The 27,367-nt window shown below is 44.9% G+C and overlaps 1 protein-coding gene across 12 annotated transcripts; it reads right to left on the bottom strand.

Moving 5' to 3' along the window:
* Positions 1-18: 18 nt before the first annotated feature.
* On the bottom strand, positions 19-27,332 carry arhgef1 (Rho guanine nucleotide exchange factor (GEF) 1). 12 transcript variants are annotated; one of them, XM_018732228.2, is made up of 32 exons: positions 27,254-27,332; positions 17,465-17,551; positions 17,097-17,210; positions 16,413-16,511; positions 15,547-15,589; positions 15,224-15,329; positions 14,601-14,741; positions 12,680-12,709; positions 11,884-11,980; positions 11,646-11,748; positions 9,978-10,007; positions 8,960-9,163; positions 8,641-8,779; positions 7,540-7,551; positions 6,552-6,719; positions 5,871-6,064; positions 5,533-5,679; positions 5,152-5,231; positions 4,900-5,025; positions 4,280-4,394; positions 4,097-4,197; positions 3,913-3,987; positions 3,634-3,709; positions 3,258-3,425; positions 3,054-3,141; positions 2,828-2,950; positions 2,515-2,573; positions 2,048-2,182; positions 1,723-1,842; positions 1,346-1,521; positions 1,140-1,235; positions 19-894 (listed from the first exon to the last, which is right to left on the bottom strand). In XM_018732228.2, exons 1-31 carry the CDS (start codon positions 27,254-27,256, stop codon positions 1,161-1,163), a joined length of 3,234 nt encoding a protein of 1,077 aa, XP_018587744.1. In that variant the 5' UTR covers positions 27,257-27,332; the 3' UTR covers positions 19-894; positions 1,140-1,160. The 12 variants fall into 12 exon arrangements, with proteins under 12 accessions (XP_018587744.1, XP_018587747.1, XP_018587746.1 ...); XM_018732231.2 differs by having other exon boundaries at positions 1,346-1,518; XM_018732230.2 differs by having other exon boundaries at positions 5,871-6,061.
* Positions 27,333-27,367: the final 35 nt, after the last annotated feature.

Below are 27,367 nucleotides of genomic sequence, written 5' to 3'. Positions count from 1 at the left end.
CTAGACTGCCCTACTTTCTAATTCTTTCTAAAAGACCATCTTTCACTCACCCCCCACTCACACAAATCATTTTTCTGTAAAACAGTTATAGAGAGAGCTGATCCCTGAAATAATAATTAAAAAAAATCTTAAAAACCGCTGTTTTAAAGAATCTTCAGAATTTTCATGATTCCCACGTTTGATTGCAAATTAAATACTAAAAATTGGAAGTTTCCCCATTGTTAAATTACACCATATAACACTCCTGCACACATTTGTTTTCACTTATTGGCAGCTGACTAAATTAGGTATATATAAACTACGATAAAAATACTATGACAATAATTACAGATGTCAAAGTTACAGTTTGGTTTACTCAGTTCTAATTTGATTTCATTTGCAAAGATGCCAAGTGATATCAGGTAATTTCATTACTGATACTACTAATGGCATGGCCATCGGTAAATAACGTTTTATTGCTCTCTAAGAAGCATCTTTCTCTACTTGTGCATCCATAGCTGTAACCACCACTACAGCTTGACTTAAAAAATATATACGTGTATTTGTGCATGTGTGTTATTACAGTTGTTTATCAGCACAGTGTAGTCTCTCTCCTACAACACAGCACAGCTCCCGTCTTTGGCACCTGTTTTCTGAAACATTACTCCTCCACACAAAGGCTTTTGGGGGGAGGGACTCAACATCCAGATTTGTACATACATTTCCCCACCCCAACACACCAGCATGACCAAAAGTTCTGTGCTTGTTAAAAGAGCTACTGCCAACTCCAGCGGAGCATCGGATCAGCACTCAAACACAGAGGAAAAACTGAAAGAACTGCTCCGCCCTCCAACTCCAGCAAAACACGTACAGTGATCTGAAAGGGAAGAGGGATCAGAAAGGATCGGGGTGTGGCTGGGGGTGGAGTAAGGGTGGAGGGAACAAACAAAACCATAAACAGGGTTAAGAAGGGACCTTGGGGTTGAGAAAGATAGGAAAACTACAGTAATACAGTGAAAACACTACAGGTTATAATCTTCACTTCCCAATAACAAAAAATAAAAACCGAAGAGCAGTTCATGAAGCCTATTAAAAAAAGCTTGTTTTACATAAACTGTACATCACTACTACAAACATGTTATTCACTCCCAGCAGCTCACCTGGCATCCACCAAAGGACCTTTACTGGAAGTTATCTCCTGAAATGGAAAACTTGCAAAGAACATCTTGTAACCTGTGGTGCTCTTCTTCCACGCTCTGAAACAAACAGATTTTAAAAAGGATTCAGGTACACCTATCAAACATGGAGACCACAAAACTTTCTCCCTCAATCGAGCCCATGCTTCCTTGCTCTCCTCATCCTTTACCTGTAACTGTTTTATCTGTTGCTCCAGGCTCTGGAGCCTGCTCAGCACCTCTGCCATCGTGTCTTTTGACAGCACCATGGGGGTGCCCGTGCTACTGTCCTCTTTGCCCTTTTGCTCTCCATCTTCTTCCTCTCTACTTTCTGCTTCAGTCTTTTCATCAACACTATCACCCTCTGCTGGAAATAGAAAAAGACAGGTCTTGTGTTGGACAAACGGTCAAGGTACTGTGTATGTGAAGAACAATGGGTTTAAGTACACCACTTTCCTCTCTAACGCTAAAGGATACCCATGTTCATCAATCAGACACACAGGCTGAACAGTTTCTCGCCTGAACTATCCATAATCTGTATGAACGTTATTAAACACTTGTGACTTACCCAGTGACTGAGTATCGATATCAGGGTCCTTCTTTTTGGACACATCTCCATGGTTCTCTGCATCCTGCAGAACCTCGGATTGCCTACTGCTTCCCACAAATAGCCTCTTCAGGGCAGCAACTGAGCGAGAGAGAGGCCATAGAGCCACAGTGCATATCAACGGGACACTATAGCAAACCCAACACTGTGAGAGAAAACTCATGACTGAATGGTAAAACATAAGAGGATGGCGAGGAAGAGGGAGCATGGGGGGGAAAAACATGGGTGCCGGGAGACAAACAAACAATTCCTTCAAACAGTGGTCAGTGAAATATGCTCTCTTTACCTTCTTCCACTGCCCCACTGGCCACCTTCTCCTGTGGTGCGTTGCCATGACACAGCAGTTGAAAGCCATTGGCTGACAAGTAATCAATCAATGTATGACGAGGCTCTTCAACTTTTGCTTCAAACTTATCATTATCTAAAAAAAACAATTTAAAAATAAATATAACGCCACAGATCAATAGCTACTGATGCTAAATAAAAGTAAAAATAGGAATTACAATGTTAGCACAATGGTTTTAAAAAGTGTTGAATATTTTGTTCAAAAGCTTAGGAGTGTAAATTTTATAAAATTGTATTTGTCAATAGTGTAAAACTTTTCTCAGGATGGAGTAATCTGTCACTCTTTTAAAGACTTGCTGAATTATCAAGGGCTGAGATGTGTTCTCCTGTCATAAAGTGCTTGAAAAAGATGCCTATACATAATCATTTCAGAAATACAATTAAATCAGCGGCATGAACACAACCCACCAGTGTTTGCATTCCGAGCCCCGCTTCCATTCTCTGCAAGGCTCAGTGGAGGCTGCAAACTGAGAGAGAGAGAGAGAGAGAGAGAGAGAGAGAGAGAGAGAGAGAGAGAGAGAGAGAGAGAGAGAGAGAGAGAGAGCTATTTACAGGCTGTATAAACACAAAGACAGAAGACAATGAAGCATATATTGTGGTATCACTCTCTGGCAGATAAATATATGAGTAAAGTGGCAACTCCTTCAGTGCCACAATTGTCCTGCTATGTCCTCTGTGATCTGTGTGTCATTACTGTAAGGGCAATTGTGGTGCCACTTACGTGGTTGGACTGAAAGGTACCCCTCCAATGCCTGATACTGAAACAGCAGTCTTCCTCCTCTCCAGGCTGGTACCCCCATTCAGTTTAAGTTCTTCCACTGCGGATTTGATGAGCTCCGTCCAACTGTACACACACAGAGACGTGTTCAACTAGCTGGTTTCACCTCCTCAACCCACCCCTACCCCAAGGACATCCCTCAACCCCCTCTTGGGCTGGCCCTACGTACTTCTTCCTATCTGCTGCTGAGTTGGCCACCAGTTCATAGATTTGTGCTCCACTGTCCCAGGTAAAGATGACATAGAAGGCCTTTGGGTCTGGAACAAAGAGACACCAACAATACATCATAAAGCGAAATCAAGAATGCATCTGAAAGTAACAATTTCTCTTCTGACTGGTACAGAAATTAGTTCTGTGGCCATTGGAGTCTCACCTGTAGCCACCTCTCTGAGGAAGGCCGAGCTCAGCTTGATGATGGGACTTAGCATCTGCTTGCCTTCTGGTACCCCAGAGTGGTTCTTGCTCTGGCATTTGAGCAACATCTTGTCATCCTGGCGCTGCAGCAAGACCAGCAAGTCAGACAGCAGGAGACACTGCACCTCTGTGGACAGAAGAAATTAAGAGGCTGGTGTCAAGGAAGATGGAAAGCATTTCTGATTTAGTACAACTCAAAAAAGTGTCAGTGTGTTAGTGTAATGGAGACCATAGGACAGAACCAATTATTACAAACTTAACAATTAGATTAACAATTACAATTGAGACAAATTGTTAAACAGACAGAAGTAACAATTTAACTATTAGTACTATACCTATAGACTTCTCTTTAGTGACTTTCCAGGTGACAGGTCCCTCAAAAATCATCTTCCTCAGAGTCAAGTCGATATTCTGAAAAAGAACATTTGACAAGAGAAGGATGATGACAAAGAAACACTTCTCCAAGGAGTAATGTCTAATTATTAGCCAATATTAGCCATTAGTAATGCCAGTATCAGGCAAGGATCAAGACCTCATTTTCATATGGGACACAGCCTCATGAAAACAATGAAAATCCTCCATATATACACTGTAAGGACTGCCCTCCCTTTCACCTTGTACTCCTGATGTAGCTCATTGCTGGGCTTCAGTCCAGATGTATCCAGTCTGCGCTGGTAATCCTTTAGCATCTGTAGACAAAGACAGAGTCTCTAGTCAGTCACTGCATAGGAAACAACATCTACACAACACACTACTTCACACAAGCAGACAATTTTACACCTCCCGGTCCTCACTCACCCGAAGGTTCTCCTTCTCTTTCACCTCTTCATTGACATGGTTGAGGATCTTACGGCAGCTATCTGCGGCTTGTTGAACCATTTCCCGCTCTTCTGGGTCCTCTGCAGAAAAAACAAGGAACACAGGATGATCAAGCCACTGTCACCATGGTGCCTCAGAGTGTCTCTCAGACACATTACAGACCTGTGCTCTTGGCGATGTTCTCCAGTAGCAGTGGATACTTTGTCAGCCTCTGCATCTCAGTAGGAATGATGTCCTTCAATTGCAACCTCCTGCACTGAGGTTTGCCCTCGGCTTCCTAAGAGAGGGCAAGCAAATTTACTCATCTCCAACAAGAGACATGTTTCCTAGAAGTGTGAAGGTACAGTTGACAAGTTGGGGAAGATAACTGATGTTATTTTCACAAAAAAAAAAAAAAAAAAGATTTTACAAGTCTGTGCTGATTCTGGAAAGGAGTACAAGGAACCGAATGAACGGGAATACAGTGACAGCTTTTTTCAGTACAGATTTCTACTGAGGGGATGTTGCAGGGGTCATGCATATCTCCAAGACAAGGATAGGTGAAATGCAGATGAAGCATGAAAAGTTAACAAAATAAAGAGTTCACTTTAATCTGTAAAGTGTTCAGCTTCAAGACGTTAAAAAAGCAGAACTAATTAGTCACCATGGCACGCGTGAAGGCATTTGCATAAAGGGAAACATGCAATGCAGAAATATCTGCAGCAGGAGTCGTGAATGTTGTGAATGTTCCAGCTTGTCTGAAAAGCTTAAATTGTATGCAGCATTTACATGAGAGTAAACACCTGTATGAAAGCACCAAAGCGAGGATCCCTCTTTTGTCTGGTTTTAATTTCATCCAGAACATAGGACTGATGACTGCAAAACCGGGCAGTGAGCTTCTGGAACCAATCACCCTCTGATCCGCTGAACTGAAATGGTGTTACAAGAGAGAGTAAATAGCTTATACATTCACCAGAGCTACAATTTTTTGCAGTTTCATTTTCACTCTGCACCAACATTTCTCAGAGTGCATTTACTAGTAATGCTTCGCTAACCCTGTTGAGAAGCGTTTTTCCTATTGTTTTCACTATGTAGTCATCTTGTCGCAGCTTCTTCAAGTTCTCATAGAAGGCATCTGCAAACATGTGGCCAGCAGTTAGTACACTTATCAAAAAGCTTACAGTCATAACAATTTATTACCATTGGATAAGCAAAGATCTTCAATGTTACAAAATGCCCTTTCACACAACAGTGCAACCATCAACATAGTGGTGTAGCACTGTTCTTGGACTTTTCCATTTGCAGTTTGCTATGTCATATACATAACACACTCTATGAACTTTGACCTGTCTAAGTGTTGACTGCAGTAAGTGATCAGGTGGAAATTCTGCAAGGGGACAATAGGGGACAAGCAACCAATAGTGTCTGAAACACACAGTGCATTTCGAAGATGTCGTCCAGGCTGAGGAAGATGGTAGCCAGCTCTGGCTGGCTCGCGATCTCTGTGTGCTCCATTGGGCGGAAGAACACCATCTGCAGTACGCTCAGCATGCGGACGTGGGCATGCTCTGTGATAAACAGCTCTGGAGAGGGGACAAGTAGTACAGTAAGTCAGAAACATAACTACCACCAATAACTTATGTGGTACGAAAATGCATGCATGCATGCAACTATCCAACAAACCTCATTACAGCTTATGACTGAGCTCTGACACACCTGAGGCCATCTGCCATTCCTATTCTCTCCTGCCTTTGACCTCTGGCTTTGCACTTACCGTTGATAACCTCCTGCCTCTTGATCTCCTTCTTGCTCAGGCTTTGGAAATCAGCACTGGGGACCTGCTCTCTCCAGTTGGGGGGATCTTGCTCCAGCTCCAGAAGACGAGGGTCCACCTCCTCTTGTGGGGGGGGAGGGCCTACCACTGAGCCAGTAAGGGAGCTGTTGGAGGCAGATGCACCGCCATCACTGCTGCGGGGATAGTGTGTGGGTGAGGGAAACAGGGGAAGCACAAAGGGTAAGGTAGGGAGCAATCACAGCAATGTTCGCTGAGTGAATGGTTGAGGGCGAAAGGTGGCGTTACAACCACAACATTTTCCAAAAGTTTGACCTCTGCTTGGAACACAGCCACTCCACAGAGTCATCCATTTACTGCCTTCCCTGAATCTTTACAAACTACTGGCCTCCAAGGCAACGGAACAGGTGAAAAGATGCATCATAATTCAACATCTACCTCTAAAACTAATCTGCATTCCTCAATGGCCTGCCCAAAACAATCAGATCACTTTCCCCAGACCCTCCTTTGCTGACATCATGATTCCATTCCCAGGGAGCCCGCAGTATCCCAGCGCAGCAGACCCTTATGACAGTAACCCTTCTATTTTGTCAGCGTGCTGCAGGGCACTACAGAATCCAGCCAGCCGGTCACCCTCCTGTCCAACACAAGAGGGCATCTTACAGAGGGGTGTGTGGCTGGGAGGGCGAGGGGGGTTGCGCAGCAGTGGAGGCCGCCTGCAGATCCACGTCGCTGCGGGAGCGGGACTGCTTGGCCCTTCCAGAGCCACCTCGCTGTGAGCGTCTCCTCTCCACACACAGACTCTCGCTGCGAGCCAGACGCCCTGACATCCTGGAGGGCCGAAGGGGTGCAAGTACAGCAAACACAGTGGAGAGGGTGAGGAGGGGTCCGAAGGGGCCCGAAGGGGCAACAGGGAGTGTATCAAAAGATGAGAGGAATAGGAAAGTGGACGTACACCAAATGAACAAAGTGAGTAAGAAAGAGGGACAGACCAGTGCAGGCAAGAAAAAAGAGGAGTTACAAATGTCTTATAGTAATACCAGCAAGCCACTACCTGAGGAACAAAATGTAGCAGCATCTATTTGCAAAATGTTTATAAGCAACTATTTAACATAATTCAGCTTTTTCCTAATACAAGTGAACTTAGTGAAGGATGAACCATCATTTTTTCAAAGTGAAACGTCAAGTAGAACTCATCCTTTTGCCCATCTCATACACAAATATCAAGGTCTTACAGGTCGTCTCAATTCAAAATATAATCAGCTCAACACTGAGAAATAATACTTAGCCATGGAGTCAATTCCTGTTTGTCATGAAAAGTGTGTGTGTGTGTGTGTGTGTGTGTTTGCGGAAACTTTTCAGGGTGTTACTTTTATGCGAGGATAAAGAAAAGTTGCATGTGTGTGCAATCCACTATTGCAGTTGTAGGCAACAAAGGACATTAAGTAAATTAACTACTATGCAAGAGAGTCAACGTGAAAATTGCAAACGTGTGAAAGTGTGGAGAGATGAAAACGTGTTTGTATGCTGAGCGTCTGTAACAGATGAAGGCAGGGCGTGGTATTCTGAGCTAGCATGTGGTTTCCTGCATGTACTAGGTGGGTTAGACTCAGGCAGCCATGCGCGTCCTCTCCCTGTTGTGGAGACCCACCTTGTCTTGCGTCTGTAAAAACACGGGGACAGTGTGATGTTACACACCTACAGATGGCACACTCAAACACACGGCCACACACAGGCCAAACACCTCCCCCCCCCACCAGAGGCCTTGGCTCACGCAGCAAGCACACAGAGCTCCGGAGACTGGCAAAGCTTGGCGAATGAAACGATGCAACGCGACTCAGCCCATGCCGGGCTGCAAACTAGGTCTACACAAGCAAACTGCAACAACTCAGATGACAGTCAGCCAGTCACAGGGAAGCAACAGGAGTGCTTTCCCACCCCAAAACACCTTCACCAGCAGTGCAAGACATAGGACAATCACACAAAATCCACGCTGTCCAGCCCCAGGCTCAACAAGTTCTTGACTAAGTTAAAGCAGGTGGTCGATCCACTGCCTGGCTGCAACAAAAACCCACTGAACGTGGCCCTTTAGGACTGCCACTTCAACAATCCTGGTAGTCCTCTCAGACCTAAAGCAAAACATATTTTGGCGTGTTCAACTGAAGATGTCACGGTCCTTACAAGTGATGGTCACGGAGGATGAGGGTCCATTCAGCTTGAAGTACACAAAAGGAACAGATGTTGCAGAAGCTACCTTGCACGCAAACCGCAAGCAACACAGCAACCCAAGTAAGCTTGTCAGAACAGTGACTGCAAAGCAAACATGAAAATAGAAAGAGCTGCTACAGCTTTTTTCCAAAACTGAAACACACACAAATTATAAATGTTATTCCTTAAATTCTTCACTGCAAAATATGAAGTGTAAGTTATCATTTCTGCCACCATCTAAAGAGAAGGACTCGCCATTAAATCTAAGTTCTAGTCAGGTAAGAAAATTAAAAAGACAAAGGTTACAGACTAAAGACACATGTAAAAGAGGTCAAAGGAAAAGTGCACAGAGTAAGAGGTGATGGGAGGGAAGGCTGGAAATATTAAGAGGGTATAGTAAGACCATGCCCAAATTCCTCCCATCTCCTAACTAACAGCAGCTGGCTCACTGGCAGCAAAAGCAGACGCAGAGCAGTAACACAGCAGTGCAAACCCCCAGCAGTTCACCGCAGCGCCCTCACATTATACCCTAGCAGTAACGCACCTGTCTTTGTCCTGGCTTTCTTCAGGTGGGATGTCCGTTGAAGCAGTGAGTTCCAAACTGATGGAGCTCATGGCATTCTCAGCTGGTGATACTTCCCCACCTTCTGATGCTGAAGGGGGGTCTGAACGACTGGTAAGGCCTGTGGATGAGGACATACAAGTGTCACACTAAATGTTCAGATGACTTTGTGTATTACATCTATTTAGGCACTCCCCTGTCTACAGATAGAAAGCTTGTAAATGAGGGAAGAACTGATTACAAGCCACCCAAACTGCCCCTGAGGAAAGACGGAAAAAAATTGCATATGAAAACTGCTTACCTGTCTCACTCTGAGAAGAATCTGGACTGGAGGTTACACTGATGCTAACCCCTGACACATCATTCCCATCTGTCACCTGGAAGGCTCCTACAGCTCCACTAGATACTGGTTTCTTGATTGGGAAGGTGCTGGGGGCAGGGTCTGACCCCATAGAGCGAGAAGGAGTAGAGAGCTTTCGTTCAGGGTGTACTTTCTCCTTTTCACCTAGCAGCAGATTGGGAGGGGTAAAAATCAGTGACTGTAAACAAAGAAAAAGGAGAAAATGAACATGTACAAGTTCATGTGATGCCTGGCTCTCCATTTGCATTAATCAACACCTTCCTGAAAAATTAGTGAGGAGAAATGGACCTTTCCAAGAAAGGCTTGAGGCAGAGAAGAAACAGATGCAAAGACACGTAAATGGAGCGTGGATGACCATGCCATCTGTGGTAAGAAAGAGGGTTAGGTTTTTTGGGTAAGTCGAGCACTACCATACCCTTCAACAAAGACAACCAGACACTGGCAGATACACAGTGCAGCTTCTGTAACCTATTCTACCTGCAAACTTTAAGTGTCAGTTAAACAAATGGAACTAAATAGTGAGTATAAAAAGTATACTGTCCAAATGTTCATGCACAGATGAGATTACCAACTGTATACATCTACAGAAAGTAAAATACTTGAAACTTGAATTTTTTTTTATTGATCCTTTTAGCTGACACTTTTCTCCAAATCTGCCAGACTGTCTACTGATCTTTGTTATAACTATGGGAATTATGGGTAAGACACACCACAAAGTCAAAACCTGCAAGTGGAAAAACCAGCCATGGCAACACACTCTCATTCCAAACTGATGAAGTTACACCCTACAATCTCCAGCTCTTTCCCCAGACACTCTCCATTTCATTTGGGCAACAGTAGCATGCACCAAGGTTGATTAGTAAGAGGGGATGACTACGGATTATATGGATGGGTTGAGAGTGTGTGTGTGTGTGTGTGTGGGGGGGGGGGGGGGGGGGGGGGGGGGGGACTGTGATACCTTCAGTGTCCAATTTAGGCGTTTTTTCATCTGAAAGCAGAAAAAGGCAAAATGTGCTATATCAACAAGCTCTAATTCGACAGTACAGCATTACAATACACTCGGGTTTTTCCTTATTGGGAGGAAAAACACTGGACCTCACAACAGCCAAGTATACATGATGTAAAAATTTCAAGTTCATTTCTGATTCTGGCAAGTTTAGGTAGTAGTCTGATTCTTATTTACTTAGTTGATGCTATTCTCCAAAGCAACTTACAATTATTTATCCAGTTATAGAGGTGGGTAATTTTACTGGAGCATCTTAGGGTAAATACCTTGCTCAAGGGTACTACAGTTGGAGGTGGGATTCAAACCTGCGACCTTTGGGTCAAAAGGCAGCAATGCTAACCACTTTGCTACTAGCTGTCCCTAGTCACCAGTCTGATTCTCCCGAAGAAATGTCTAGTAGTAACATAAAATTTCATAAGTGTACTTTGACCTTGTGTTACAAATAACTGAAGTTCCAAAATACAAACCATTTCCCAATTTCTTTTTAACTGCATTTTCTTTGCCATTCTATTTCCTACAATTTCTAAGCTGTAAAGGAAAAATGGCTCTCGTTTCTGCTTGCCACCATCAGTTGGTAGTAAACGGACTCAAATGTCACTTTGAAAGGAGGGGGAAGCACCATTGTGGATCTGTGCAGGAAGGATTTCATTCAGTATATTTTTATTTATTAGAGACATATCCTATAGGACATAACAGGGGTGGCTATAGGGATGGTCATTATTCTTGTATAAGGTACTAAAACTCTAAATCTTAAACACATAAAACAAATTATTTACACATCTGATACCACTTACCAATTTGGAGTTCACTGATGTTTGCACTACTTCTGTTTTTCTACTAGATACATACTGAATTGGTAATTACACACCTATTATGTCAGATGAGAAACACTGGTTCTGATTAAATAAGGACTTTGTGGTAAAAGTAAGATACATGAGGGGTTAACATATTTTGAAGCAGCACTGTAATTGTCTCTTATGGATTTTGATTGCAAACTGACAGTGACCAGATGCTGACAAACATGTTTTAGTAAACAAAACAGTCATGGCCAGATTTGTTGCATCTTCAGTTGCAAATGGAACACAAAGTCTGTATTTAAGGTCAAACACTTAACACATTCTCTCCCCACACTGTCCTCATTACAGTCAAACTCAATGTCCTTTTCCTTCGCCATAGTTTCATTCTCCTGTGGTATCTCATGTGCAGGAAGAACACAACCCGTCTGGTGTGTATAAATTAGAACAACACACTGGACAGGAGGCCGTGGATATTACTTTTTTGCTATTTTCAAGAAGACGTTTATGGTGCTACATGTTAATAATAGATGACAAACCGGTGTTTCATGATCCCCTACAAACAAATCAATTAATGTGTTATAAATGAGGCCTGACACATCACCCTACCACCCGGATTAGTAGTGTAAAATCTAATGCTATTTATTAAAGCAACAGATTTTTCAAAGCTACAACATATTAATGCCAACAATAGGTTCCTGAGCATATAGTCACCCTTATACTAAAACAACTCTTACTTTTAGTTGGGCTGCTGTAGTGCCATAAGAACAATGGCATCCTGGGAGTACTGGTATGGACCAGCTAGTATTGCTGATGGTATACTTACTGCCGCCACCTATCCTGCGTACTGGATCAAGGATGCTGGGAAATCTCTGCTTGGACCTGGTAGAGTCTTCAGTGAACATCTGGTTTTTTCTCATCCCAGGAATCTAGAACAGTGAGAATTACTTTTTTCATTTTAACTAATATGAGTACTCTAAAACCTGTCGACAGTTCTTTCACATGTTTTTTGCAAGTTTTTAAATTCTGGTATAATTTTAAAACTTATAGCGGAGAATTCCAACCTTCCTAAAGAAGCCCTTAGATTTCTTGTTGTCAGTGGTCTTGGTCTTCACCCCCAGATGCTTCATGTATGAAGCCACTGCACCAAAGATGGCAGAGCTGAAGGACACACAGAAAGGGGAAATTAATGGCTGAGACAACAATGCTACAACAGTCATGCTAACTATGTTACAATAAGGAAGTCAAGGATAAGAATAAAGAGGTGCGAGAGTGAACAGCTACCAGTGAGACTAAAAAAGGGCTAAGACTGCAAAAAGGAAGACACAAACCATGCATTAAAGGAGACAATTCTCACAGCATTATGGCTAGTGTATGTCTAAAAGTGTAAAAAAACAATATAAGTAACAATATAACAACAGCTACCTACAATGTCCTAAAAACAGCTGGGTTGCACTTGCATCATTAAGTTGTGTTAGTTAAGTCTGGATGAAGTGGGTTGGTAATCACATAAAGGAGGAAGACAATGAGGAGGAAACAAGACACCCTTCTCAGGAGGGGTTACGAGGGGCTCGAAAGACACAGTAGAACAGATACACGTGTATGAAACTTAAGCATTGACACTCCAGAAATATCTAATTTGACTGGCATTCAAAAAAAAAAAAAAAAAAAAAAAATCACACAAATGTGCACAGAATGGAGGTGGAACTAAAAGCATACAAGTATGGTAACGGTGCAACATGATGACTTAAGCTACAGTTTTAACTGCAGGACTATTTAGTATTTAATAACAATATAACTCATTGGTACAAACTATGCGTGCCAGTAGATTACAAGTAGTATTTAAAAGTGAAAACTTACAACTTCTCCTCATCTGTGCTGACGCTGGCTCTGAAAAAGAAGAGATGGAACGATATGCACCGAAGGCTACAAGCCAACACTCGGTGGACGTTGCCATACATGTAAACTCACCGTTTAAGTAGCATTTTTTCTTTCTCTTTCCCAAATGACTCTCAACTCTGTTTTTGGACGGTGAAACCCAAAGTTACCCTGTTTTTCTTTGTCCAAGTTTAAGCCAGATGCAATAATGTTGATTTCAGAGCAAAAAGAAATGAACATATTCTGACTTCAAAGGGAAGGGGAGAAATAAAAAAAAAAAAAAAAAAAAAAAAAGCTAAAATAAAAACTATTTTTTTTTAATGTTTAAATCTCAATCTCTCATTTTCTTAGAACTACAAAAAAATTAAAATTGCAAGCTTCTTGCAATGTAACACTTTGTCCAAAATGTATTTCTAGCAATGCAAAAAACAAAAGACAAATTTAAATTGCGTGCAAAATCTATCTGAAAAAGTGTTGAACAGAAGTTGCCTACAAGTCAAATCCAAAGTCCAAGAAACATTCCAGCCCAGCAAAGCTCTATATTTAAACTATTTTTGTCTGATGCAACAAGGCTGCAAGAATTAGGAAATAAGATCCCGATGTTTTGAATGAACAAAAAGAGTGGGAGGGGCATGAAAGGGGTTTCCATAAAGCAGCCAATCACAAATCTCAGCCTGCCCTCTTCAAACCTTACAGTGGCCAGTAGGATGGAGAGGAGATGATGTCATCATCATGAAAGGGAAGAAAGAGGAGGGGCATTTAGAGTGGGTCCTGGGCAGGGTGGATGGGGTCATAACTTTTACAGTTCCAATGAACAAAACAGACTATGTTTTGTGGGACAGAAACACATATATGGCACCAACATTGCATCATTTGTACTGTTTCAACGTCTGCTATGTTATCTCAGTGGCAGCATTATGGATTATCCAATGCAAAAATTGCCAAAAACAAACAAAAAGGAAACAAGGGTCATGTGCACAATAGTGTATGCCTGCTGCACTCACAAGAAAAGTGATGTGCAGTGAAAAATTAAACCCCATCCACTCCCATCCAATACATTCAGCACTGGGGCAGCACCACATACAGGCAGTCTGTGAGCACAAAATTCACTTCTCTTTCTTTGCCTTTATGGTCAGGCTCTATCAACATCCGCAGTGCTGCCCCCCCCCGCCCTCTCCACCCCCATTGGCAGGCCTCCAGAGAGGATACTTCCTGCCAGCGTGGCATTGCTGAGCTGGTCTCTCTCCTCCTTTTCCTGCCCTTCTCCCTTTTTCCCAAAGGCTTGCTGCAAAGCAGCACAGAGGCTGCATCGCGACTCACCGCTCCTCACCTGGCCGAGGAATGCTGCAGCGCACAGCTCATCGCCGCTTGGCTGCGTGCCTTTCTCACCCAGCCATACAGATGCCTGCGATTTGCTCTATCCTCTCTACTCCACTGCGTACACAACTCCTTCCAGCAGGTTTTCTTAGCCCCCCGTCACCCATACCCCACCCGACGATTCCTTCCTGCCACCTGTACCACGTCCTCTTTTCACGGTCCTTGCCTTTCAGCAGTTTCCTCCTCCACTGAGAGCAGGAGCCCTAAGCTACAGTGACGAGATGCTTTGAGCCAAACTGCAATAACTCTCGCTGTCAGCTTTAGTTTGAGGAGACTGGAGAAACCGTCCAATTTATAATCCTCAGCGGAAATACCTCTGGTGTGTTTGTATCCACGTGCAATGGTTATGGTCACTTGTGCAATATACGAGAACTGCAGTGGGCTCCATTCCACACCTGAGAACATTTATGGCGTTACACAAGGGCCCTGTGTTGCCTCCCCTTCACTCTTTTGAGTTTCTACTTGTACTAGGCCAGCACTGATGAGCAAGACTGCCTGGGCAGCACAGTGTGTCATGCTAACTCACTGGCTGTCAGCCATCCTGTCCAGCAGGGTCTCCGCCACAGCCTTCTCCTTCATCTCAGTGGGGATCCTCTCGGTGGCATGGTGGGACTCCACCTCCAACAGTTCGCTCTCATGACGGGTCATTCCCATCATCCTCTTTGTTCTGATTGTGCCAGGGAGACGGGGAGTAGCTGTTAGTGCACACACTCAGACAAAAAGTTATGGTACATTAATACCATGCTAGGAGAAGGGCTGTTGAGGTTAGTAAAGACAGGACAACTGTTGATATGGATTAATTTACACAAAAAAGTACATGAGACCACAGTTAACCTACTTTCATTTGATGAGTTAATATTTACTATCATTTGCATGTTTAGAACATTTCTTCATTTAGACATATGCAACATAAAAACATTAGAGCTATTTAGCAGGAGACAAACAGCCCACAAATCAGAGCAATGAAGCAACAAACGTTAAGTGTTTCCAAACAGATAAGGGAACGTTTTCCAAAAGAATTAAAATCTAACACTGCAATAACTATAGTTAAATAGAAACCTCAGGTCAGTTGTCTACCAGGATTCTCTATGTATAACTTCACTGCAGTTCTAAGTTTCGATTAAAAAAAATGAAAGGTATCATGGATACCTGAAGTCTTCCAGCTGCATTATGACCTCGGGTATTACCATGACCTGAATATCCTGAACATAACGTTTCTGTACTTCTTCACTGATCAGGTCAGGACGAGTGCGGTCTAAAAGCAGAATAAACAAACGGGATCTTAATTATACCATTTGTTTGCACTTCAACAGAAGGACAGAATCTAGAGCAGAGAAATCAAACCAGCAATGGATGGTACAAACAGGGTTTATGAAAAATTTACATTTTAAGTTTAGGAAAAAGAAGTCTGATATTAGGACTGTTAAAGTGACAACTGTGAAAGGGCTAATAGGAGAACATCAGTAACTCACCCAACTCGTAGGAAACATGTGAGGGGACTGGTACTCTAAGAATCTGATGGAGGGAGAAACAAAATAGTAAGCACTGACAAAGAACCACAAAATCAAATATCTCCAACATAATAAAACACGTGAAACACACTCTAAATTTGTAAATTAAAATTACCACTGCGAAATACTTTTCTCTATAATAAATGCAGTACATAAACATTCCCACTAGATGTCAGTGCTGTATTTAATTTTTTCACGGAAAATGTCTGCATTAAACAGCGTGTGATACATCATTGAGCGAAAGGAAAATGGAACCATGTGCCTGCATATGTAGATTTATTTCGGTGCAACACAAATTTAAAGGAATACGAAGAGACTGGTTAGAAAGAGGAGACTGCAAAGAAAATAAAAAGAAACAGAAGTGGACAATGATGCAAGATTCAAGAGAACTTGACGCGAATGGCAAATGGGTACAAGAACTGCAAAAGAACGTGCAACAGATTCAGAGAAATGAGCAAGCGCATAAAGGAAAGCACACCACTGTAGGTCATTCCCACGACCCACAAAGGAAGTAGGAGGTCACACAAAATAGAAAGTGAGACTCAAACAGAGTAACACAGTGCATCACATCAGAAGGGAGGGGGTAGGGGCAGGGACATGGACAGCACTGATGAGAGGGCAAAAGACTGCCACTTACATACAGACAGGCAAAGCAACACAGGCAACACAAAGTCTGCTAATGACTCTCAGCAGAGAGACGTAGATTCAAAAGCCAAAGAATGCTTAGAGGGACTGCAGCACTGACAGATATGAGATGGGGCAACGGAACACGGGGCACCTTAAACTTATGCAGCTTATGGTGCCTGCTGCTACTTCATGATACTTACTGCCCCCTTGTCCAGGAAGGTGTTGTAGAAATCCAAAAACTGCTTTTTGGTCTCTTTGGCACTGTAGTTTTTGAAGAGGTCTGCATGGAGGTAGCATAGCTGGGAAAGGGGGACACAGATGGACACAGTTAAAAGGAAGAGGAAGGGGGACGAGTCTTCAAGCAGCCTTGAAAAGAACCTGCAATAATGATTCAGGTTTCGTTCAACTTCTCACATTCATCGTCACATATGCTGGCCGTAGCACTCCAAAAAAATAAATGCCCTAGTGAACTAACACAGTGACCATGTAAGAATGACAGGTGGACGCTGTAATGCTAGAGTGCATGCTCGAAAACGAAGCCACACGCAAGCACATACGGTTCAGAGAGATGCTAGACATCAGAGTGGACAAAGATACAGGGCATTACGGGGGGGCAGGGGGAGTGACAGTACCTCCGTGTCTCACTTTGCCTGCATGCAGAATAAAGGGAGAAACAGGCATGCCTTACTGGAGTTGTATCATGACAGAGTAACAGTCTCACCAATCAGTTTGCACACACGGTGATCAGTGATTAGCTGAGACATCTCGATCTGAGGCTCACAATGAACCCCGAGACTCTGATCACGACCCTGGGCCTTCCACACAATCCCGACCCCCCCCCCAGCAATCCGCAGTTCACGGGCTCAGATGGATGTGAGCCTCACCAAGGGTGCACAATCAAACTGCAGCATGACATGTTGAAGGAAGACCAGCAGGTGGGTGGGTCGTGTCTTCACCAGCTCAATACTGTTAAAGTGGCTGCACTGGTCATCCACAGTCTGATCAAGAAGGCAGAGGGGTGAGGGGGTGGAGAAAGGGAAATAAAATTGTTAGGAGTGCAGCACACCACACCACCACCAGACCATAGTAATACAGTACCTTAAAATTTTACTGAACTGTTGTTTTAAAAGATTTTTTTTAAAAAAATGTTCTTATTGCAGGACTTTCACAGAGAGCTCTACAGACCCCCTGTGACTTTGATCCCAGGCCCATAAGCAACATAACCCCAGTTTTGACAGGAAGAGAATCTCACAGGTTCCAGGTCATTCTCAAAGTCCTCATCTTCTGCTCCAATGATGCTCATGGCTGCCCCTGAGCTCTGTGCCCCAAAAAGGCCCCTCTAAACAAAGAGAACAAACAAAGAGGAAAAGCAGGTAGTTAATACTCCGGTGGCAGGACTCAGTGAACAGGTGCTTCATGATCCAGCTGACGGGGGCAGCAGGGGACTTCCACTGGCCAAGGAACTCGCATCAGGAAGGTGCTCAGAAGCTGGATGAAGGGGAGGAACCAAAATGACCGCACATCTGGATAAAGGAAGGTGCTGCTTGGAACAAACCGGAAGATGGGGGATATTTAAAATAAAATGATAAATAAAAAAAAAGGTGTGCAGCTGGATACTGGTGGGGGAAGGGCCAAATGCAAGCTTGCAGCTGGATTCTTCCCACTACCGCTCACCCTAAAAATTATTACCGTTGGCCTCAGCAAAAGGAAGTTAAGCTCTGAGGCAGTCAGTCAGCATTGGAACAGCTGTGAGTGTAGCTATATTCCAATTTCAGGGATAAAGGAGAATGCAGAATGTGGAAAGCTGTCAAAAAGGGCCGTTGAAACGTTAACATACGTGGAAAGGGTTAACAAAACGTGGCCTCTCCCTGTTTTTGTTCCCTCCACAGCCCTGCTACCTGGCATCAACACAGGCCAACCACACGACTGCCGCTGCAATATCCGCCGACAATTACGGTGGATACCAGACACCTCAGTTCTTTAGTTTCGCTTCGTCTTATTGCCATTAAACAGCTCTTTATGTGGAAATGGAACTATTTTAATATTTAACACATGAAAAATAGCTTTGAAAGGGTGAATACTTCCAGTGAAGTTAACACAAAAAAAAAGTAAAACCTGAACTTGAGAATAACCCATTCGCACACTACTATTTCCAGATCCTGCAAAGCAGTGTGTGAAACACACCCTAACCTCTACAGCTGCAGGAAAAAGGCCTACGTTCAGCGGTAAATCTAACTCTTCCCGATCAATGACCCAACACACTTTACTCGCTATCCTATATATGGCGTGCATATCAAAACCTTAATCTGCAATTATATCACACGAGAAAGTGATTCAAAAACAACCGAGTTGGACTTTCCAGTCAGTTATGGAGGAAAGACAAAGTTTTCCTGGCAGCCGAAGGCCTGAGGAGGTTACCTGCTGCCAGGAAACCGTTCCCGTCTATGCCGTTGCCAGCGGTGGAGGGAGAGAGGGTTAGCGATGACAGCTCTACAGGTCCAGGTCGAGGCAAAAGGCAGGCCCAGCATTCCACAGTGCGGCAGGCAGAGCTCAGCCACCCGCCCATCACATACCAGCTGCCATACTCTAACAGCTGTGCCACATTCCTGACTTCATTAGCCCTCAGCTGGCACCTCTCTATCGGCAGCCAACATGCGCGTCCAGAAATATGCACGTGAAAGATCACATCTCTTAGGCACCCGACATACAAGGGCAGCTCAAAGTTTTCAACAAGTAGCGGAGATGGCCGCACTGACAATTTCGTGCGAACTCGGACACCGACAAATCCGACTACAGCCACGCTCTCGCTGCACGCGGGCAGGTTCGTGTGCAGTAGCCCAAAGGGAACGCGTCCTGCACCCAGTGCTGCTGGCCTCTTTAATCACGGCCGGCACACTGTGTCATATTAAGTTTCTCCGTGTTTCCGTAACCAAGTCCTAACTTAGCGTGCCTGAATAAAAAACAAAGGGAATTCTGGGACATTAAGGACCACTTAATTTTTCCCGTCTAAGTAACTCGTTTTTGTTCTTACGTGAACTTGATTTATGGATAATTCTCAAGAACACGTAATGCAAATAAATCAGGATCAGAGCACAAATAGAGGAGGGAGAAAAAAAAAAACAAACAAAAAAAAAAAAAAACACTAAATCCCAGTAAATTAACCTACGGAAAAACTAAATTTGGGTCAAAGTGGAAAAGTCGTACCATTCCGTAGAGCTGTCAGCAAACACTGTACACATGTTTTCTGCTCTCCCACAATGTAATTACAACACACAATAGCAGTGTCCTGAACTCTAACTGGACAGCCCAAAATAGACACTAATGCTTCTTTGTTTATGTTGGAAACGGTGTTTTCTTTTAATCAGATTTAGGTTGTTATACTGAATGAGCCACAATTCTCTGGGGTCCTGGCTGCTCTTGGAGGAGTGCCCCTAGAGGTGCCTGAGCAGAAAGGGGTTGTGACAGAGACAGGAAGTGGGCGTAATTTCCTCAGGAAATGATCAGAGCCATTTCTTGTCGACACCCAACCAGAATCACACAGAAAAGTGAAATGGGGGGAGGGAGACAGAAGAGAAACAGAGGGGGTACAGTGGAAGGAGAAGGGATGTGGTAAAGAAATGGGGGGGGGGGACAGGGGTAAAGACTACACTGACTAGAAAAGTTGTGCTGATCCTCCATTTGCTTTGCAACAGAGTGCAAACATAAAAGACCAGGAAATCAAGGTGAGGGAAGAGACGGGAGAGGGGGCACACGTGAGATGGGGGTTACAGAATGAGCAAGGGAGAGAGACAGAGCGAGAACACAAAGCAGGGGACAGTGAAATAGAGGAAATCAGGCAAGAGAGATGAAACTGGACATAAGACACAGGAGGGCAAAGCTGAAATACCCTTCAATGAAAAAGGCAAACGCAACAAAGTCTCTCTTACACCAGCTTTTCCAATTCGGGTTCGTGCTACAAACGCAGCGAGGTATTGAAGTACTTCAGGACAATCTTGTTTCGTGGGCTGATATTTATGATGTAATGAAGGTTATTACGGCAGCTCTCTGGGAGTACGGCTCTGTCCAGCTATGTTAATGAGGTAATTTGTGGCTCGAAATAGGAGGAGGGTGCGGCAGTGGGAGGCAGAGATAACAGCGTTGAGGTACCACTGGATTTGTGCCCAAGCAGCAAACAAGATAGGCATCAAATGCCTACATGATCTAAAAGCACAGCAACAAAGACTCCATGGACACTGCTGGAGAAAACCCGGTGATGCTCATGACCTTTTAAACATGGTCTATACATAACCTAAATGCCAACGGAACAGAGACGAAGGAGAGCGTCAGGCGAACGGATGGATACCGATAAAGGAATTGCGGCGAAGAGTCGAAACGCCACAAGCACGAGCAGTCCGTGAGAGAGGGAGAAGGACACAGAGACAGCTGAAGGTGTGAGACTTGGCATTGTAAACTCGCTTCCCCTTTCTCCAATTTAATAACATCCATAGACCGACTGCCGAGATACCGCCGGTATTCAGCGACATAACGCCAATTATGTTACCCAACAGTCCTTGCATACTTTGTGAAATGAGATTACAAAAAAATACTACCATTTTTCAGCATGTAAGTACCATTAAAATCAGGTTGCTTGCATTTCGGAACACCTTTGGCATGTTATCATGCTGCACGTGGTGCAGCCGAGTCCGGCTTGGTAGCAAGTACTCGGGTGCAGAGGCTGACTTCTGCCTCCACTCCTTGCCTCCATACCCCTTGTCTCCTTCCGCTGTACCGTGGGCTTCACGGTACCCTGCCTAGCCACGCCACACCCTGCTGCCCACCGCTCTCTCGACGTGCCTCTCCGGCATGCCCATCAGCATTCGCAGGCAATGTGGAAACCTTGAAGAGTGGGGAGGGCATTGATTGGCGAGGGCTGGAATTCTGGAATGGGGGAGGGCAGGCTTAACTGCTTCCAAATGTGTGTCTGGGTCCAGGCTCAGAGGTAATTACACTGCCCAAAAAGGAAAGGTCTTCCTCTGTCTTCCCACCCCAATAACCTGCCTCCCTCTTCTGCGGGTCCATCTCAGGTACACGCTTTCGAGCGTAGTCCGTAGAACCCATTTGTTTGAAATGATTTTGCATGTCGAAGTTCATCTAAAAACCTTTTTTTTTTATATAAAAGATTTGCCGTTATCAAACACTTCCGTACCAGGCTAGCCAATAAGAGCCATGCCCGTTCAATGCCGTGCTTCATTTTCTTACTTGAATTCCAACAAAACCTGTTTGCACTCAACCTAAATCAAAAAAATAGTTACCACTGGAAGAAGAATAATCCGACTCCCCCTCTAGCATTCTCCCAACAAGAATCCCAAGCGCAACATTTTTCCCCCCACTTGTTAATTTCTACAGTTTCATAGTCTATCTCCATAGCGAAAAACATAAATGGACGATACTACCTGAGCTAACGGTGTACTATTTTGTCCCTTCTCACATACATTCGGTCTCCCTGCCATACTAGCCAAACTCTCTTATATGCCACAAAGTGCATATTGACTGTTCCCCCCTCCTTTCCATCCCCCAGAATAAACACTGTCTGTAAAGAGCAGTCTAGTTTTTTCCACACTGACCCCGGGAATGAAAGAGCTCTTTCTGCCCCTCTGTGGCCCTCACCTCTGCTCACTGTCTGACTCGTGCTCAGCGGTTTTTCCATTTCACACCTGTCCGAGGAGCCTCTCCCGATCTGCAACTGGCTTCCTGTGCCGAGACGCAAGCCTAAGTTGCGGGGCTCTGCTGTCAGCCGCGCCGGCGATCGAGATCCAGAAAGAACAGCCACACGGTCAAGCAACATATACTGACAGCGTTGGGCAGGACAGCTTGATTTGTTTATTGCTCTTAATGCACAGCAGCACTATTCAAGATTATTTCCAGTTGAGAGTGTAATGCATTCATGCTTTCCAGAGCAAATTAAACTTTTTCGGAATGTACCGGACGCAAATTTGACCAGCTTCAAGGGGGGAATTAGCGCGGGTTCTGCTCAGCCGCGCTGACTGAAGGGAAGCGAGGCCCTGGCGGACGTGTTCAGGCTCACAGCTATAATTGATTGGCACCTCCCGCTTCAACTCAATTGACCCCCGGCCCTCACCCGCATTACGAGGAGTTAACAAGTGTTCGATACGCCTCGGAGAAATGGCGCCGCAGAGCCGTTCGGCTCAATGAAAGGCATTAGTCTGCAACACGAAAGACCACGGCCTGGAGGAGGCCAGTAAGCTCCAGGGTGGGCAGTCATCGCTGCCCCTTCGCCGCGTCTCTAAAGCCAGTTTAATCCGTTTCCCTCTTCTGCTTGTACTATTTTGTCCCTTCTCACATACCCAGTTACACATATTTCAGTAAAATAGGCTGTAAGCAAATCTTAAAAATGGCATTTTTGACAATGGCAGGAGGGTGGCCAACAGGTTATGTGGTCGTGGAGTCCTAGTCCAAGGAGAATCCTGGAACTGCTATATCAAAATATCCAATATATAAACAGGTAAAATACTAGATAGTAAAACAATACCAGAACTCTGCTTTCCAATCACTAATAATTTTAGATACACGACCAGAAGAACTAAATTTTACTTTGGAGTTCTCCAAGCTCCTAAAACTGGTTGAAATAATTTCAGAAACATGCTTCACAGTTAAACGAAACACCTTCAAAAGATTTTACACAAATAATTACTGAACGGCAACGCTTGGCTACTCAAGCATTTGGCCTTTTAAATGTAATGCGACTAAAAAGCCAAAAAAAAAAAAAAAAAAAAAAAGAGATACTCCACATTCTTCAAGAGCACAGAAAAGGTTGCCTGCGGAGGCTGAGACAAGACTGCACATGTTCTGCGTGTGTGCGAGTGTTTGTGCGAGAGAGAAACTGTCAGTCTTATAACAGTCACAGGAAGTGTCAAAGAACAGTTCACACAAAAACCAAGATGGAGGTGGAAACGGGGCAAGGCCTTTATAGGTGTAACCCATATTTAACCCATCGTTCCCGAGAGAAAAGAGGAAGAAAAAAAAAAAAAACTAGTGTAGCTCATACTAGACCACGTATATGAATGTGCTGCACACCCAGTCCACAGTACGTGGGATCACATACAATGAAAACACCTCCAAGTTAACAACCACGGCAGGGAGACTTTACATTAACATTTTTTCATTGCGGAGGCACTTTTCAAGTGTAAACAAAAGAACTTTAGCACCGTGTGTATCCTGCCACATGGTTAGAAAAAAGCATGGCAAAAGCCCTTTGAAGAAACACCAATCTGTTCCAATCATCCTCCCTGATAAGCTGCCTTGCTTTTGAAGACGGAGAACATCATTACGGCATTTTAATTATCAATTGCTATTAAATATTAACGTGACACGGAGCAGAAACGGAGTCGCCGACGCCGTGAAAGGATAGAGAGAAGGCGTAACGGCTTAAGCGAGAAAACCATTTCAAGCGCTATTACTTCTTCGAAAAGGGTCGAAGGATGAAAAGAAACGGCTGCCGGAGGACAGGAAGATGACTCACTGCTTGACCTGTGGAAGACAGGGCGGGAATAAGACCGAAGGGCTGCATCGGGAGAATGTGGACAGTCAACGAGGGCATGCGACGCGCTCAAGGAAAACACACACACACACACGCACGCAGTCTGAAACTCCTCATCCCAAGCAGGGTCGCAGCGAACCGGAGCCTAACTTGGCAACAGAGGGCGCAAGGCCGGAGGGGGAGGGGGACGCACCCAGGACGGGACGCCAGTCCGCCGCAGGGCACCCCAAGCGGAACTCGAACCTCAGACCCGCCGCAGAGCAGGCCTCGGCCAAACCCGCGGCGCGCACCCCCCCCTCGAGGAAAACGCCGATGAAAATACGGAAAGGGGGAGGCTGGCGAGCTGGCTGTGGAAACAGAGGGGCAGTGTTCAGCGGAGATGCACACGCCAGCATCTGTCAAAGTTTCCTAATCATTAAGGAAATGGATTCAAAGACGCACACACGCACGGCGGGCCCACGGTGCAAACACACACAAGCGAAGAACGCTCCCGTGCGCCACCAGAACCCGGCTCCACGCGTAAACAACGCAGGACTTTGCGGCGGCCCGGGAAAGGGAGCGCGGTGACCTGACGCAGAGCACTGTGCAGGTGACAGCGGCCTGATGGCGCTCCTGTGGCACCCAGGGCTGTCCGCAGCGAGGGGACCTTACCGTGGCGTGGGTGCGCAGCGCAGCAGTACCGTCCCTGCTCCACAGCTGGACCGTGTGCCACTGAACACCAGGACGAATACGATACACGTGTCGGCTGAAGAGAGGTCAGCAAGAGCCGCAAGAATAAATGTAGGTGGGAAGGGGAAAGAAAGGCCAGTGGTGTCCATTCTGGCTGAGACAACAACAAGGGATCTCGTGCCACTGTTTACATGCAATTATCTTAAAACAGCGTCCAAATACTACCCTTCTTCGCGTGTATGTGATGTGTACGACACACTCTCTCTCTCTCTCACACACACACACACAAAAAGAGAGAGGTTCTCAGCGCTGCTGTTCGAGCCCCATCATCATCATGTCGATGTCGGACCCGTCTCGTGCCCTCTGTTCCTCCCAGCGCGCGCTCATTCTCTCTCTCTCTCTCTCTCTCGCGGCGGCGAACGGCGGTTATCATGCCGCTGGACGGAAAAGAAGCGACCAGCGGCGCGCCGCGACACCAGATTCGAGGAAAAGTGTGTCAGGCTACTAGCCTAAGCATTGTGAAATCGGTCGGGGAGGTTACTCACCTGCGCGCTGGCTGTGTGACAGTGAAACCGCGGTGTGTGTGTGATTGTGTGGGGGGGAAGACAGACGCTCTAACGCCGCTTCCTGCTCGAGAGCTGCTGCTGTTGCTGCCGCCGCCGCTCGGCGCTCGAGAACATTGTACACGGAAGTGAGAGCGCGCGCTTCGCCTTCGCAGCAAAACGCCCGGTTTGTCCCCTCCGAAACCCTCTCTCTGCTCGCGAATTCGCGCGAAGAAGAATTATCCGAATTTTCAGAAGCCGAATAAACGCAGAACTCCCGTACGGCAAACGTGCGACAACTTTTTCGTTCTCTTTCTCTCGCTTCTTTTCCCTTCCTGTGTGACTCGGAGCGAAGACGGAAAAAGTGACGGAAGGCGGTCGCGGCCTCGCGCTGCGCTGTGTGGGGTCGCGGTGTCACCGTCTAATCCTTCCCCCGGGTCAATGGAACCGGACGTGGACGGAGCGCGAAAAAGGAGCGCGGCATCCTGCTGTGTGGCTCCGGTTTACAGTTCGCGGTTTGCTTCCTTGAAACTAATAAAGCTGCATTTGTATTGTATAAAACATAGAATGCATCTGCTGTACAGGTTCATTTAGAGTAACGCGGGACGTGACCCCCGTCTTTTCACACAGTCCTCCTGTGCAGTGTGTGTGTATTACTATGGTAATGTGGCTCCCCCAGTAGTACCTTCAAGTGGTTACGACACTGCATTTGTCCATCTGAGAAATGTGTGTAAATTATTTCAGTTACTGAGCCATGGTGTGAGTGACAGAGAGAGTGTGTTCCACTGATATATGAATGAGTGACCCAGTGTAAGTAGTGTATCTAGCAGTGTAAGTCTTTGGGTGCTCTGGTTTCCTCCCACAGTCCAAAGACATGCTGTTCAGGTTCACCCACAGTGTGTGAGTGACAGAGAGTGTGTTCCACTGTTGTATGGATGAGTGACCCAGTGTAAGTAGTGTATCTAGCAGTGTAAGTCTTTGGGTGCTCTGGTTTCCTCCCACACTCCAAAGACATGCTGTTCAGGTTCACCCACAGTGTGTGAGTGACAGAGGGAGTGTGTGTGTGTGTGTTCCACTGATGTATGGATGAGTGACCCAGTGTAAGTAGTGTATCTAGCAGGGTAAGTCACCGCGGTGAATAAGGTGTGTGGGCTGATAACACTGCATAGAATTCATTGGAAGTCGCTTTGGAGAAAAGCGTCTGCTAAATAAACAAATGGAAATATGCATAATTTGTCCTGCAAAGTTCGTGATGAAGCGCGTGTGTGTGCGCGCAAGGGACTGCTATGCAGTTTGGATGAATGATTGCGGAGAATTTAGTGCAGCGTATCTAGTGTTGCACGTGACCTTGAATAAATGTGTCAGATACATGGAAGCTGGTATTTTTAAGCTGTATATGCACATAAATCTGGTAAAGTAGTGGTTAACGCTGCTGCCTTTGGGTCCAAAGGTTACAGGTTCAAATCCCCCCTTCAGCTGTAGTACCATTGAGTAACACACCTTAAATTTCTCCAGCAAAATTACCCAACTATATAAATAGGTTAGTAATTGTAGGTATCTTAACATTACAAGTTGCTTTGTAGAAAAAAAGCATCAGCTCATCAAATAAATATACTTTAAAAAATGCAGTCACATTTTCAGGTATTTAAATGCTAAATCTTTCTTCTGGCTAAATTTACAGTATACATGACTATATATTTAACAAGGAAACTCATGACAGTCCTTTTGTTCTATTTAGTAAGATAAAAGAAAATTATGGGCATGAGCAGGTGCACACACTGTCTGAAACTGCTTGTCCAAATTGGGGGTCGCAGCAAACCGGAGCCTGACCCGGCAACACAGGGCGCGAGGGGACGCACCCAGGACGGGACGCCACTCCATTGCAAGGCACCCCAAGCAGGGCTCAAACCCCAGACCCACTAGACAGCAGGACCCGGCCAAACCCGCTGCACCACCGCACCCCTTCGCTACAAGCAGCTGCATTCAAATCACTCATATAAGAGCATAATGAAGCAGAAAAGAATAATTACAGAATAACTGCATAACAGAGAGTGATTTCCTTTGCTGCAGAAGTCGATAACCAAAGAAAAACAAATTCCTTCTGCGTGAGATAATTTTCAGACATTGCAGGGTACAAAAAAGTGATCTGAAATAAAAGGGTCACTATCACTGAACTCCTTTGCTGTACTGCGAAAGGTCTCTTTTCTCACACTTTTGTCTATAAACAGATCCGCCTGTTATTCTTAGATTGTGTGTCTTGTTCAATCTAGCAAAAGTTTTTCTTATTACTTACCATCACTCAGTCATTGATCTTCAGCTTTCTCTTTCCATTTCTCTGCTTTTTGCTGCACACCTTTTCTTTAAGTCTTTATATTCGGTTTGTACAGGAAGCTTGCATCACTATCTT

Source organism: Scleropages formosus, chromosome 18, assembly GCF_900964775.1.
Source record: "Scleropages formosus chromosome 18, fSclFor1.1, whole genome shotgun sequence".
NCBI classification, from domain to species: Eukaryota; Metazoa; Chordata; class Actinopteri; order Osteoglossiformes; family Osteoglossidae; genus Scleropages; species Scleropages formosus.
This window is presented reverse-complemented; position numbering and strand designations above follow the sequence as displayed.